The sequence below is a fragment of the Gallus gallus genome, chromosome Z, assembly GCF_016699485.2.
Source record: "Gallus gallus isolate bGalGal1 chromosome Z, bGalGal1.mat.broiler.GRCg7b, whole genome shotgun sequence".
Classification (NCBI taxonomy): Eukaryota; Metazoa; Chordata; class Aves; order Galliformes; family Phasianidae; genus Gallus; species Gallus gallus.
Genome location: NC_052572.1, coordinates 54,022,977 through 54,039,029, shown reverse-complemented (window position 1 = coordinate 54,039,029; position 16,053 = coordinate 54,022,977). Strand labels below are relative to the sequence as shown.

The 16,053-nt window shown below is 44.5% G+C and overlaps 1 protein-coding gene across 5 annotated transcripts in view; it reads left to right on the top strand.

The window, feature by feature from the left end:
- The first annotated feature begins 10,306 nt into the window (after window positions 1-10,306).
- PIGG (phosphatidylinositol glycan anchor biosynthesis class G) overlaps window positions 10,307-16,053 on the top strand; it is a 115,908-nt gene continuing 110,161 nt past the window's right edge. For all 5 annotated transcript variants that reach the window (XR_003072231.3, XM_004949327.5, XM_424872.8 and 2 more), the window contains exons 1-2: window positions 10,307-10,511; window positions 14,811-15,016. Coding sequence is in view for 4 of the 5 variants with exons in the window: in XM_004949327.5 (XP_004949384.1) it covers window positions 10,346-10,511; window positions 14,811-15,016 (372 nt within the window). In the remaining variant the exon portion in view is untranslated. The remainder of the gene's footprint in view (window positions 10,512-14,810; window positions 15,017-16,053) is intronic.

The following is a 16,053-nucleotide window of genomic DNA, read 5'->3' as shown; positions in this document are numbered from 1 at the left end:
TGTACAGCTGAACACTGGTCAAGTTCTTATGGGTAAGGATCGGGGGGAGGCCAACAAGGCTGACATCCTGGTGAGAGTGTGTTATAGACAACCCAACAAGGACAAAGAGGCAGATGAAGCATTCTACAAGCAACAGGCAGAAGTCATCCAGTCACTATCCCATGTCCTCGTGGGAGACTTCAACTTACCTGACCTCTGCCGCAAATACAGTGCAGCCCAGAGGAAGAAGTCTAGGAGGTACCTGGACTTTGTGGGAGAAAACTTCCTGGCACAGCTGGTAAGAGAGCCTGTCAGTGGAAGTGACCTGTTAGACCCGCTGATTACAAACACAGAGAACTTGTGAGAGGTGTGGTGGTTGGAAGCAGCCTTGGGCAGCGTGACAATGATAGAGTTATAGACTGATTCCTTGTGAAGTTGGGAAGGTGCTCAGCAAAACCACTACCTTGGGCCTCCAGAGGGCAGACTTTGGGCTGTTTAGGATATTGGTTGGGAGAGTCCTTTGGGTTGGGACAGTCCTAAAAGGCAAAGGGGTTCAGGAAAGCTGGATATTCCCCAAGAAGGAACTTGTAAAAGCACAGGAAGAGGCTGTCCCTGTGTGCCATAAGATGAGCTGGTGGGCAAGAAGACCAACTTGGCTGAAAGGGGAATAAAAGGGAGTTTACCACCTTTGGATGAAGGAGCAGGCAACTTGGGAAGAGTATGAGGATGTTGCTAGGATATGCAGAAGGAAAACTATAAAGACAAAAGCTCAGCTAGAACTTTGTCTGTCTGCACTGTAAAAGATAAAAAAATGCTTCTACAAATACACTAGAAAGGAGGGTAAAGAATGTCCTTTATTGGATGTGGTGGGGAACATTACTACCAAGGAAGAGGAAAAGGCTGAGGTACTCAATGCCTTCTTTACTTTTGTCTTTAATAGTCAGATCAGTTATCCTCAGGGTACTCAGCCTCTTGAGCTGGAAAACAGGGATGGGCAGCAGAATAAAACCCCATAATTCAGGGTAAAACAATTAATAACGTGCTACTCCACCTGGACCTCCACAAGTCTGTGGGACTGGATGGGATCCACCTGAGGGTACTGAGGAAGCTGGCAGAAGTGCTCACCAGGCCACTTTCCATCATTTATCAGCAGTACTGGTCAACTTGGTAGGTAACAGATGAGTGCAGACTTATAAATCTGATTCCCATCTGCAAGAAAGGTCAGAAGGAGGATCCAGGAAACTACAGGCCTGTCAGCCTGAACGCAATATCCAAGAAGGCAATGGAGCAGATCATCTGGAGTTGGTCTCTTCTCACTGGTGACAGGTGACAGAATGAGGGGAAATGGCCTCAAGTTGTTTCAGGGTAAGTTTAGGTTGGATATCAGGAAAACTTCCTTATAGAAAAGGTTGTAAAGCACTGGAATAGGCTCCCCAGGGAAGTGGTTGAGTCACCATCCCTGGATGTGTTTAAAAACCATCTGGATGCAGTGCACAGGGACATGATTTAGCGGAGGGTTGTTAGGGTAGCATGAATAGATCATGGTTGGACTTGATGATGTTTAAGGTCTTTTTCGACCTGAGTGATTCTATGATTCTATATGCAAGACAACCAGGAAATCAGGCCTAACTAGTATGGGCTCACGAAAGGCAGGTCCTGCCTGACCAGATTAATCATCTTCTATGACCAGATGACCTGGTGGATAAGGGAAAGGCTGTAGACACAGTCTACCTAGCCCTTAATAAAATCTTTGTTATTGTCTCCACAGTATTCTCCTGGAAAAACTGGCAGCTCATGGCTTAGACAAGTATTATTTGCTGGGTAAAAAAATGTCTGGATGGCTGAGCCCAGAGAGTAGTAATGACTGGAGTTAAATCTAGCTGCTGATCAGTCATGAGTGGTGTTCCACAGGGGTGACTACTGGGACCAGTCCTGTTTAACATCTTTATTGATGATCTGGATTATGGAATTGAATGCAACCTCAGTTTGCAGATGACACCAGGTTAGGGGGAAGTGCTGATCCTTCCAAGGGCATGAAGGCTATACAGAGCAATCTGGACAAGACTGGATCAATGGACTGAGGCCTATCATATGAGGTTCATGAAGACCAAGTGCTGAGTCCTGCAATTTGGTCACAGCAACTCCATGCAACACTATAGGCTTGGGGCAGAGTGGCTGGAAAACTTCGCAGAGAAAAAGGATCGCAAGTGTTTGTCAACGTGAGCCAGCTGTGTGCTCAGGTAGCCAAGAAGGCTAATGACATCCATATCAGAAGTAGTGTCTCCAGCAGAACTAGAGGAGTGATCACCCCCTGTACTCAGCACTGGTGAAGCTGCACCTTGAATACTGTGTTCAGTTTTGGGCCCCTCACTCCAAGAAAGACACTGAGGCCCTGGAGTGTGTCCAGAGAAGGGCAACAAAGCTGGTGAGGGGTCTGAAGCACAGACCTTGTGAGGAGCAGCTGAGAGAGCTGGGATTGTTCAGTCTGGAGAAGAGGAGGCTCAGGGGAGACCTTACTGCTCTATACAATTACCTGAAATGAGGTTGTGGTGAGATGGGGGTCTTCTCCCAGGTAACTAGAGATAGGATGAGAGGGAATGGCCTCAGGTTGGGCCAGGAGAGGATCAGTTTGGATATTAGGAAAATGTCTTCTTAGAAAGAGTGACAGTGTATTGTAACAATCTGCCTAGGGAGGTGGTGGAGTCAGTGCTCCTGGAGGTGCTCAAGACACATGTAGTGGTGGAACTTAGGGTGTGGTGGGCATGGTGGTCATGGGCTGACTGTTGGACTTGACTTAGAGGTCTTTTCCAACTTTTATAATTTTATGATTCTATGAATCAGCTAGTTTTGGGGGGCTTAGTTACATTACAACAAGCAAAAAACATGCAAAACAAAAAAAATGGGGGTGGGGAGAAATATCTTGCCTCCTTGCAACAGTAGTTGTCTGGATGTGCTGACAATTAAACTCAGTTGTTTGCTGCAGTATTAAGTGGAGTGGGTAAGACTTCAGTTTCAATAGAAGAAAACAGTCAGACGCCTTTCCTATTAGTAGAGGCATTCAGGAAATGAAAAACAATTATTATTAAGGACTGAACAGAAACTTCAACTTCCTTGACAATTCTCAATTCTTAGAATAATTCTTGTGCTTATTGAAAATTTTCAAAAGTAATTGTAAGATCACAAAATAGTTCTAGCTTTTTTTTCCCTGATATCAGAGAAATTGGCGACCTTAAAAAATCTTCTAAAAGCTCAGCCAATTTCCTTGTTGCTGTGATCCAAGTCTAATTCTCCAATCTACACTTGGAGAAAATAGTCATTGTGAATAGCTAAAATAAGAGAGTGATGTAGCTTAAGCTTTGTTTCACTTGATGGCTATTCCAGAAGCTATCTTAGAAATGAAAGGAAAACTTAGACAAGGACACTTTGTCAGTTTACAGAAGCAGGTAAGCTTAACAGCCTGCAATCAGATGTAAGGACTCTTTACGTTATATCCTCTAGAAATAAGACACAGGTTCACAGCATCTGTATGTATCCACATCAATTCACTCTAATGTTTTAATCCACTTGTCTTGAGGAAACTGGTGGCTAGTAAAGTGGGGAGAAGCTCATTAAGGCTGGAAGCAGTAGAACAAACTTCTGTCTCATTAGACTTGGGAATTCATGAGACTCCATAAATACCTCACCTCTTACAGCAGAGAAAGCAAGAGCTACACACATCTCATTATTCTGATGTGGCTGCCAAGCTGCTGATGTGGTTGCTGAGCCACTCTCCATCATTTCTGAAAAATCATGGCAATCTGGTGAAGTCCCAGGTGACTAGAAAAAGAGAAACATTACTCCCATTTTTAAGAAAGGGAGAAAGGAAAACCCGGGGAACTACAGGCCAGTGAGCCTCACCTCTGTGCCTGGGAAGATCATGGAGCAGATCCTCCTAGAAGCTTTGTTAAGGCACATACAAGGCAAAGCAGTGATTTGAGACAGCCAGCATGGCTTCACCAAGGGCAGATTGTGCCTGACCAATCTGGTGGCCTTCTATGATGGGTTGATGGCATTGGTGGATAGGGGAAGTGTTGTAGTAGGCGTTTGACGGGAATACGTGATGTACGGGACAGGCCTCTCCCTAATCACAGTGAGAGGGTGCTATCGTGTTCTGACAGACTGACCTTGTTGTCAAATAAACAAGATAAGAAGAAGAACGTAAAGGAATGAGGAGACAATAGGAGCCAATAAGGAAAAGGGTTAATATCCAGTGCGAACAAATCAGAGTAAGACACGATGGTACGATTGTTTAAGTAAAGGTATATAAGCTGTGCATAGTAGTGAATAAAACGCCATTTTACTGCTCATCATGTTGGTGTAGGTTTGCAGTCATTTGGCCCTGACCAAGTAATTGGTCAGTGTGCGCTAGGGCTAACACAGGAGGCTAACATCACAGTTGCAGAAGGCAACAGGGAAGGGCAACGGATGTCATCTTCCTGGACTCATGTAAGGCCTTTGACATGGTCCTTACCATATCCTTCTCTCTAAATTGGAAAGGTGTGGATTTGAAGAATGGACTGTTCTATGGATTAGGAATTGGTTGGCTGGATGCAGCCAAAGGGCTGTGATCAATGGGCCTGAATCAGGGTGGAGGCCAGTCACAAGCGGTGTCCCTCAGGGGTTGGTCTTGGGACCGGTGCTCTTCAACATCTTCATCAGTGACACAGACGATGGCATCAAGTGCACCCTCAGCAAGCTTGCAGATGACACCAAGCTAAGCAGTGCAGTCAATACATTGGAGGGAAGGGAAGCCATCCAGAGGATGCCCCATCCCTGGAGGCATTCAAGGCCAGGTTGGATGTGGCTCTGGGCAGCCTGGTCTGGTGGCTGGTGACCCTGAACATAGCAGGGGGGTTGAAGCTAGATGATCTTTGAGGTCCTTTTCAAGTCAGGCATATGATACATATGATTCTATGATTAAGTGAAACTGTAGAAAAGTTGGATGGTTTCATTACTCTGCTTGGCAATTCACTGTTTTCTTGGCAGGGCAGTGATGGGCAGGTATGAATGGAGGGACAGAAGCTGGGGCAATCCTTATCCAGGCACCATTTTAGGAACATCTGCACTGATCAAAACCCAGCTCCCGTATCTTGGTGCTAAGTGGTCTGAATTTGCACATATTTGATTTGCTGCCATGTCTCTTCCAGAAGCAAACTGGTTAACTCGTATGAGGTGATACAAGCAATCTGTTTTGGAGGCCAGTTTCCATCAGATGAACCCACAACATGCCAGTCTCTCTGCAACCATCTGACCCATGCCACCTTCCCTTGTTCAGCCTGTTCTCCTCCCAGGGCACCTGCTGGCCTTCAGCTTCCCCATGGAAGACACAGCACCCTGCCATGGCAGAGGCAAGCTGGGAATCATAGAATCACCAAGGTTGGAAAAGACCTCCAAGAACATCCAGCCCAAATGTCCACTTTTATCAATATTTCCCACTAAACGATGTCCCTCACTACAGTATCTATAAGTTTCTTGAACACAAGCAGCACTCACAGCAATGGGGTCTTTGCTGCTTTAGAGCAGGGACAGGAGTAGGCCCAGGCCCAACACAGAATGCTTCTTGCTCACTGGTTGGTACATGGGCAACCATCTCTACTTTACCAAGAAAGGAGCACTGGGACACTGGCCTGGCAGGCTTCTAATTGGTGATGAAGCTAGCAAAACAACAACTTCTAGCTACAGGGTATTGGAAGAGATTTATCCTAAAAGTATAGCGTTTGCTATCTTCTCTGAGAATGTATTGATGCCCCAGTGCTCATTACGTATCTTGCAGGACTAGAAGGCAACCAAGTTACTACGTCCTCCCCACACCCAGTTCTACACTCAGAGCTTTGCTGTGTCTGCATGGTAGTGTAGTTCCTGACCTCTCTGCAGCCACTGACAGATATGAGCAAGGACCCTTCTTTTGTCTTCTCCTTCGGTGACAGTTCGGCTATTCTGTGTCAGACTTGATAAACAAAGCACGAATAGGCAAGCAGCCCGCACTCCTCATGTCTGTTAGCATTCCTCACTTTTATCATTTTAATCTAAATGGTTCAATCATATCTGAGTGTTAAGATGAGTAGCTTTCTGACGCCAGCTTGGTTCAGCAAGCTATCTGCCAGCAGTGAAAAGCAGTGCATAAAGAATTCCCTCCTGGAAATCTGTATTTGCGATAAGTGGTGTCAGAGAAGAGTCTTGTTTCTAAAACAAGATGTGCTTACATTACACATCGGTATTCTTTAACGTGAGGAGTGTGGTGTTTAACTGTTAATAAACATCCAGGCTTAAAGTTAACCAAAGACAGTTACTGAACACTGGGCACCTGCAGATGGCTTTTGAAGCTAATTCCTTTTTAAATGAAGAGTTGGGCTCAGAGAAGGGAATTACATGGGGCAAAAGGACTAAAGAGGAAAAAAAAAGACTTAGCTATTTTTACTCGTTATTTATTTATTTAATATTTTTTACCTAGGAATGTTATTTCTGTAAATTCCTATTTCATGGAAGAATTTGATTATATCTAATGCTTTAGCTTTGTAATTGCTTATCAGTTTTGGTCACAGGTACCAAAGTAAAGAGGACTTCTGACTGTGAAGGATTCTCACAGGAGGACAAGAACTAAATGACTGAAAATTACACCTAATCCTAGGCATATCAGGCAAACAATGAGTGTTGGAGGGAGTTGAAATCAACACCTGCATGATGGAGATAAATACACTACAGTCTGGAGTGTGTCTAACTGAGCTGAGCAGAGACAATCTCTTCCCTGAGGACAGAGGTGCAGGGTTCCCCGGGACTGATAAGCAATCAGTGTTGCTGTTTCTGCTTTGCCTGTGTTGTTCATATCATGTCCTGTTACTCTCACGGCCTAGTGGGGTCTCTTGCACCTACTAAGGCATTGGCTTATACCTCAGAGGGATTTTTGGTGGGAGCATAAGCTTTTACTACAGGAAGCGGAGAATGAAAGGATTGAGACTTAAGAAAGAAGCAGTAAAATAAGGGGACAAAATTAGTGGAGGGAAGGTTGTTAGTCAGTCTTCACACGAAAAGTGAAATTGTGCCTTCAACCCTACTCTGATTTGGATCCTTCTGCCAGACCCTGTCCTAAAGGTGAGGTGTCTGGTATTACTCTGTAGTCAGGGGAGTCTGCTAATGTTTGGGTTTGGGGGGATTCAGGCACTTACACCACCAGAATCAGTGCAGCCACCTAAGTAGCCTTGGAAATTTTCCTCGGGGGCTTGTTCCTTTGCATTTCTGTTTTATATGAAGTCCATTTACATGCAATGGAAAACTAAAACTGACTCAGAGCACCCTGAGATCAGTTCTAACCAGCAGAACATGTGGGAATCAGGCAGAGTGATCCCACCTTGTGCTTGTATCTCTCAGAGGAACTGCCTCGATGGGAGCACAAATGCAATTCTAATGCTGGGGCTTTCTTAAGCAGGGAGGACTGCTACTCATCAGTACGACACTGTGTAGACAAAGAGGGATCGAAACACTGCTACTAAGCAGTGTAAGCTTTGAGTGCAGGGCTATGGGGGTAACTAATGAGCAAGTTCTTTCTTCAATTAGTCCTTCCTCTGCAGCTTTGCTTCCCCTTTGAAAGCAGATAACTTCATTAAAGACTTACAGAGTAAGTCTGCAGCCTGCAGAAATAAAACAGGCTTTGACTTCCTATAGCTTACCACCTCAGGGGTGTTCAGGAGTTATCTTTGTTTGAGTTTTTTATGTGTATGTGTAAAGATGGACAATCAGTTACTCAATACAATTAAAGCAACTGAATTATTTTTGAATAATTACTTGCTGTCCAACTCTCTTGTGTGTGCAGAAATTTTCCATTCTGTCTGATCCAAGAAACAAGGTTTAAAATGACATTGCTTCTGCATTGTCTTTCACCTCAGCATCTGCATACCTCTGGAGACTTTGCAGAGCACCAGCATGGAGGAGGAAGATTCACACTTCAGTGGACAGTCTTTGATAACTTTTTCTGATGTTTTGCCACGGCTTAAACCAGCAGAGACCTGACATACATTCAAATTGCCAGGTGCTGACGAATAGAGAAGTAAAGTAGAAGAAAAAATTACTGCGTGTCCTTTTGGATTTCTAAGTACATGACAGCACTCTCAGAGCATCAACTTATCTTCAAAAATCCTGGGTCTTTATAGAGCTTCACTTAACTGATACACAGCACACATTCTGTATGTTAAAAAGGTGGATTTTACTTATGCTGACCCCGTTTCTGCTCCTCCTGTTTGTTCCCAATACAGTACTGAATATATTAGGGACAAGTTTAAGAATCATCACTGATTAGTAAAAAAGGAGTGTTTGTTTAAATCACTGACATGAGAAGCTGACACATCTGACCTTGTCAAGTTTGGTAAATATATACAGGTTTTACACAGACACACATATAAGCACAGACACATACATACACCCATGGGATCCAGTTAAATTAAGACAAGAGTGGGAGAACTCCTGAGGCAGTTCAAAGAGCTGATAAACTGCAGAACTCCAGAAGTCGTTAACACGGCAGCAGGTAAAGAGATCTGAGATTAGTAATGCCTGGGAATAATTCAGAATAATGCTAAGTTAGACAAGGGGAAAGAAGAAACTGAGTAAACTGGGGCTGTGTTTTGAAACTAGAATAAAGGAAAGAATTGGGCTTTATTTATTTATTTTCCTTTTGCAAAATGCGATACACAGGAAGGGAAAGAACTAGCAGCAAAAGAAATAAGGAAGCAGACATACTTCCAATGTCTGTTTCAATTATTCAGGACACTTAGGCAAAAATTGAAGAACACAATGCTGCTCTTGTGCTTACAAGTTGGGGAGCACCCAAACATTTCATCTGTGCTTTCATGACGTGACCAAGTGACACAGGATATAAACAGGTTATGCATGGGAAAAGAGGTGATGCCTAAAGATTTGTAACAGACAAACCAGAAATGCACAGCAGTGAATGTGAGTACGTTAAGCTACAATAGACTCATAAACTCACAGACAATTACTCAGTCAGACCTAAAGTCCCGCGCTGCACTCAGATTTCTTTCTAGATATTCTGTGACTGCAGTAAAACACAACAATAATGAATTTAAAAAGACGCTGCTGTAAGAGCAGACCAAAAGGTTCTAGGGAGAAAAGTGGTGAGATTTCAACACGCTTACAGGTAGGTGCTGGTGAGTGCAACACACCAGTTAGAGCATCCTTATCTGTGGAGAAACTCCTCTGAATGAACACAGAAATGGTTAATCTTATGTAAGGATCAGAAGGTGTGAACCATGGAAACATTCAGTGTTTGTGGAATTCCCACCTTCCTCCTAAAAGGGAAAGCGCTGTAATATTGCTAAGGAAATAAAAATAACGGCATTTCTTAGCTGCTGCTCTGTGTTAAAACACAGCCTACATTGACGTGCCTTCTATTTGCTACAGGAATTAACTTTTCTAATTTTCTGCTTGAACAGTCTCACTCAGTGGTTCAAGATTTAGAAGGAAGCAGAAAACGCTCATCGAAGGTAAAAAAAAAATACACCTTTTTTAGGCATGCAAATGACGTGACTTTGGAAGTGAGATCTATAGACGCTACGGAACTTGAAGCATACGCACACCAGCCTGGAGTAAAACCCCTACGTTTCGTTTTGCCCCTTCCTACTCATTTAAAGTCTCGTAGGTCCTCTGTAGACTTTCAGTATCTTTCTAACAAAAGCGTGGAGTGTACAGAAACTCCACAGGCAGAGGTGAGCAGCAGTAATATTTTGGTAAGTGTTGACCTTTGTGGCAGTCTCTCTGAACCAAGGAGCATGGTGAGAATACCGCTGGCTCTTCTTTGCAGAACAGCTTCACTCCCTCTCACAGAAAATCAACTTTTAACGCCTTTTTTCCTCCTCGTTTATCTTCCTTCAACTGCCACCATGTGCTTCCTTCCCAATAGGTTTTGGAGAAGAGGATCCTACACGATGGTATTAAGGAGACAAAAGAAAATCCCACTCGCCCAACACCTTCAAACTGACTTCAAAGTTTCGTTCCTGATCTGCCTGATGCCTTTTGGAGCAACTTATTGCAAAAACTCCCTGTGATGCTCGAAACCACAGCTTTCAGACCAGCCCTGTCACGGCCAGCACCACACATAGCACGGCACCGCCTCCCGGGCCGGCGGCGCGGGGGCTGCTGGGACACTCCACCCACTCCCATGCGGGGCTCCACTTCCGGCTCGGGGCTGGAACGCTGCTGGCCGCTGGCCAATAGGAGGGCCGGACGGGCAGGTGCCGTAGCTGCTGATTGGCCGGAGGCGGGGAGGGGCGGGGCGGAGGACGCCGGGAGCGGGCCAGGCGCAGGCCGGAGAGTTGGGAGGATGCGGCTGCGGCTGCGCTCGGGCGCTCTGGCCGCCGGCTGCCTGTTGGCCGAGGCGCTGGGGGTCGCGCTGTTCCTCCGCGGCTTCTTCCCGCTGCCCGTCCGGTCCCTGCCGCGCGGGGAGGCCCGCGCACAGCCTCCCGCCGAGCCGGCCCCGCCCGGCCCAGGTAGGAGGCTGGGTTGGTCCGCGGTTTCACGGGTGCTCTCCGGTGTGCGAGGGCCTTACAGTGCTTTACAGTGCCGTTCTGTGGTGCTGTCGTGTTTCGGAGCCTGCTTCCGAAGTAGCTTAGAGCAGAAGTAGTTCTCTGTGTAGTGTTGGTCGTTGTCTGCAGAATCCGCTTGCAAGAAGCCTTAATCGGCTGTGGATGATGGATGGTGAAGGTGAACCCCTGACCTTCAGGTGACAGCTGCACTGAGCTGTGTTTTGGCCAGGCGACGCAGCTGGTAGGACATCTGTCTGCTGGCTGTACGTCTGTGCAAGCAGGGTTGTGGCAGCCCTAATGGGGCCCACTGCTTGTTGCCTCTGATTGCTGCTTCTGAATTATACAAAAACAACACCTTGGGATGGTGGGTAGAAGAGGTGGTTGCCTAATTCAGAATGTGGCATCACCGCATCAGTGAAGCAGGAACACTATAAAGCTCTAATCTTACAGACTTAAGCTGAGGCTGCTTAACTGCAGTTAAACTGCAGTGTTTAGCTGGAGATTACCAAGCTGTAAGGGATGTCTGATAGGTTGTGCTATAGAGATCTCAGTATCAGGTTTAAGTATGAATGAAACTTTGTATTCCCATGTGAACATTAGCGGTAGATGCTGGAGGGGAAGAGGGACCAGACAATTGGCCTTTGAAAAGACTGGTTTGACCTGGGGAGTATAAATGTGTACCAGAGATGTCTACAAACTCCTAGATTAAATTTAGATGTGTTGGCAATCCTAGGCAAAAATACAGTGATGGGAATGGTTATTTCCTCTTTGGAGTTCTTGTGTTAGAGCTTGAGTGCAGAGCGATCTCTTGGTCTCACTGATAAGCACTTAAAGCCATTGCATTGCTTCCTAACCTGTGTTAGACAATCACAGAATCACAGAATGGCCTAGGTTGGAAAGGATCTTAAAGATCCTTTAGTTCTAATCCCCTTGCCACAAGCAGGGCTGCCCCCCACCAGACCAAGCTGCCCGAGATCCCACCCAACCTAGCCTTGAATGCCTCCAGGGATAGAGCACTGGCAGCTCCTATAGGCAGCTGTGCCAGTGCTTCACCGCCCTCTGAGTAAAGAATTTCCTCCTAATGTGTAACCTAAATCTCCCCTCTTTTAGTTTAAAGCCACTCCCTCTTATCCTATCCCTATCAGACCATGTAAAAAGCCCACCCCCCCTCCTGTTTATAAGCTCCCTTTATGTACTGGAAGGCCACAATGAGGTCTCCGCACAACCTTCTCCATGCTAAACAATCTCAACTCCCTCAACCTTTCTTTATAAGAGAGATGCTTTGGCCTCTGGTCAACCTCATGGCCTCACCTGTATCTGTTCCAACAATTCCATCAATGTCATTGGTAAAAGATGTTGAAGAGTGACAGACCCCTGGAAGACAACACCTCTTATGACCAACCTATACCTGGACATAGAGCTATTGACCAAAACTTTCTGGCTGCAACCATCCAGCTAATTCCTTATCCACTGAATAGTCCGCCCTTCAAATCCATAGCTTTACATATTCATAGCTAGCAATGTGATGTAGAAGCATGTCAAAGGCTTTGCACAGGTCCAGGTAAATGATATCAGTTGCTTTTCTATTATCCACTGGTGCTGTCACTCCACTGTAGAAGGCCACTAGGTTGGTCAGGCATGATCTGCCCTTGTTGAAATGGTGCTGGGTGTCTCTCATAACCTCCTGGTCTGACATGTGCCTTAACATCTCTCCCAGGAGGACCTACTCCATGATCTTCCCAGGCACAGAGGTGAAGCTCACCAGCCTGTATTTTCCCAGGTCTTCCTTTCTCCCTTTCTTAAAAATGGGAGTGATGTTTCTCTTTTTCCAGTCACTGAGGGCTTCACCTGACAGTCATGATTTTTCTATTCTGATGGTGAGTGGCTTGGCAACTTCACCAAGCACTTCTTTGAGTACTCTGAGATGTATGTCATCAGTCCCCATAGGCTTGTTCACATTCAAGCTCATCAGGTGGTCTCAGACTTGCTCTTTTCTTACAGTGGGAGGGATTTTGCTCCCCCCCCTATCTCTTAGAGGTTCAGGCACATGAGAGACATGGAAAGCCTGTCTGCCAGTGAAGATTGAGGTTAAGAGCTAGTTGAGTACCTTAGCCTTTTCCATGCCTCGTTGAAATTTCTCCCTTCTCATTTATCGGGGGGGGGGGGGGGGGGGGGGGGGGAGGAGGAGGAGGGAGTCTGTCTCTTCTGACCAATGTACTTATAGAATCCCTTTGTTATTTTTCACATCCTTCACCAAGTTCATTTCTAGTTGCACCTTGACCTCCTGATCTCGTCTCTGCATGTGTGGATGGCACTCCTATGATCTTCCCAGGCCACCCATTCCTGCTTCCACTGCCTGTGCTTTTCCTTTTTCATCTTCAGTTTGGCCAGCAGTCCTTGCTGAGCCATGCCAGTTTCCTGCTTCCTCTGCCTTATTTCCTCTGCTGAGAGATGGTTAGCTCTTTTGCTTTCAGAAAGGTGTCCTCAAGGAGCTGCCAGCTCTGTTCATTCCTGTGTCCCTAAGGAGAGTTTCTCAGCAGATCCCATCTGGTAATTCCTTAAACAGTCTGAAGTTTGTTCTCCTGAAGTTCAGGAGCTCGACTCTGGTCTTTGCTAGCCCCTTATTCCTTGAAATCTGACTGCCTCTGATCTTAACCTCTTTTTAAAAAGTTTGTGGTAAAGCTTATTTACCACAAACAGAAAAAATTCCGTCTCATGTAAAGTAACTTTTGTAAAGAACTTTAGCAGACATAAATAAGCGTGCCACATCCTAAGAACTGCACACTGGTATCCAGCAAGTTCTCCTTCCCTAGGTAAGTGGGTGGGAGTCAATTATGAGAGAACCTTACTTAAAAGCACAGTGCATCCAGTTCTGCCTTCTTGTTTTTCATCTAAATGAAATGCATGAATGCCAGAGCAAGCCTGCCAATTTAGTAATTCAAGTCACTTCAGAAACAACATTTTATTTTTTGTCAAAGTTACTCGGAGTTGCTATTTTTGTTGTTGAGGTTTCTCTCTCTCCTCTGCTGTGCCCATCTACATTTCCTTACCTGGAAAAATTGCTACCACTAGCAAGTTTGTGAATGTCTATTTATTGATGCTTACACATGTACCTAAATTACAGTTTCTGAGCTTATTTTTAGGTTCTTTTTAGACACAGAATTATCCGTGACCTCCCCAGCTTATCGACCACTTAATCAGAAACATGTTTTATTCTAAAAGAACACGAAAGCTGTAACTTTATATAATGCATGTACTGATCCACCACAGTGTTGTCTAGGAGGAGGTCTATGAATGGGATGCACTCTGCTTTTGTCCCTGTACTTCTGTTCTGTCCCCTGGCGGAGATATGAGGCCTGTAGAGGTTTGGCCCCAGTATTCTGCTGTAAAAACAACATGTTGCTATGTGACTAAGCAAAAGAAGAGCTGCTGCCAACACCAGTAAGCCCGTGTGAAGGAAGGAGGTGGGCTTGAAGGCATGCTGTGGCCCACTGCTGGAAGCGTGGCTGTGCTGTGGCCAGTGAGCACAGTGAGTAGGAGAATAAGATGCTATGCTGTGCTCTATGAGCACAAGCTGTAGGTTTTTTTGTTTTGTTTTGTTTTTTTTCCCAGGGTATTCTAGAATTGGATTTTGGCCCTGCAGCTGCTGTCACCTAACTATCCTAGCATACAGCCTTCAACTCAGAAGGATGCAAGTGTATACAAATCTTTTCACTTCCAATGTCAATAAAGTTCTGTTTATTTCTTTCTTACTCCTGCACTCTGATGATGAGATTTGGTTGAGGGGCACTGCTTGGATTATATTCTGTTATACAGGACTGTATAGTAGCACAGGTCAATGCTGTATTTTTTTTCTTACAGTAATTGTCAGTTTGATATACATAGTGCAGTCTGGCTAACTTAACCAGAGAAGGTAGAAACTGTCCCTTTTTATCCCTTTGAACTTTCTGTTATGCAGTTTTTCCTCGGTTCTTACCATTTCACATAGTACACTGCATTCATTCTTTTATCTTTTTTGTTTTTCTTCCTTACTACTGAATTGGATTTTTTTTCTTTTTGTGTCATTCTTGTGCTGGATGGCCTAAAAACTCAACTTCCTCAGATTAGATCTGATGTTTGCCGTTCTTCGCAGCTTCTTGCTTCTGAATGTAATGTTAATAAAGAACTGGGAGGCACACATTTCTGTGGTGCAGCTGTCCTTTAACTTATGTCTAGCAAATGTTAAAATTTGATGACTTAAAATGCATTCTTGTTGTGCTTTAGGAATAGCTTCCAACTGGACCAAAATTCCACCACCACTTTTCAGAAAAGTTGTCATCGTTCTGATAGATGCTTTGAGAGATGATTTTGTCTTTGGATCCAAAGGTAAACAGTTCATGCCTTACACTACACAAGTTATTGAAAAAGGGACTTCCTACAGTTTCATTGCTGAAGCAAAGCCACCCACCGTGACTATGCCTCGAATTAAGGTAAGTTTCCCTTTAGGGTTGCCTCATTCAAGAAAACTGGAAAGGCTGGTTTGTTTCATTTGTTGAGAGTTGGTGTAAAGAGTGGGTTTGTGGTATTACTGTTAATCTGTAGCTGGAATTTATTTTGTTGCAGTGATGCGTGTGGTATGATTGTGATTTGCCTTCACCCAAGTGTGATTCCTGCAGAAAAGATTGGGCTTCAAAGGAAGGTAGAGAGGATGAGTGGGTGGTGGTAGCTTTCACTTATGATACTTTGCCTTGTTCATTTATTTTATAGCTCAGTGGTAGAAAGCTCTGTGAGAACCAGTTGAGGACAGTTTGGGCCCTGGTACCAGCTTAGATGTTGGACACAGTCTTTTCATTTGTAATCTTGGGAAGGCAGCTGCACAGCTAGCAAATTTTCCTGTTGTCTTCTTTCCAAGAGCATTTTTGTTGGTGTTTCTTGCTCTGTTCTGGTAGGAACTTCTGATAGGAAGTCTAGTTGTATGTAAATTCATGTTGTTCCACGCTCAACATAATTAAAATTTGAGTTTTGTCTGTCATCAAAATATTTAGTCATCTGGGCTTGTCAGTAATGGATCTGAGTAGCATTTTGTTCCTGGAAGAAGCTGAGAGGCAGAAGTTTGGTAAGTCGGCTAGAAGGCCAGAAAGAGACTGAGGAGAAGACAGTCTGGTAGCTTTTCATAGGTGGACTTCATTTTTTTCCAGAAGTTTCTTATTTCTGTTTTGAGCATTCTACCATTGTTAGGATTATGTTAAGTTAATTTACTTAAGCCATCTACACAATTTTATTGGTCATTTACTGAGCCAATAAATGAAGGAAATTTCAACTGGGATACAGAGTGGTTTGGCTGCCCACTAATTAGAAAATGTAATTTTTAATTTTCCTTTAAGCAGGTAGTATTCCTGACACCTGCTGGCAGCATATTGTGACAGTTGGTATGATGTGGCATGGCAGTTTATATGTTCTTTTGCTTTATACTTTCAATGATTACATATAGTAATCACTTTCCTCTCTGCTTTGTTATTTCTTCTAA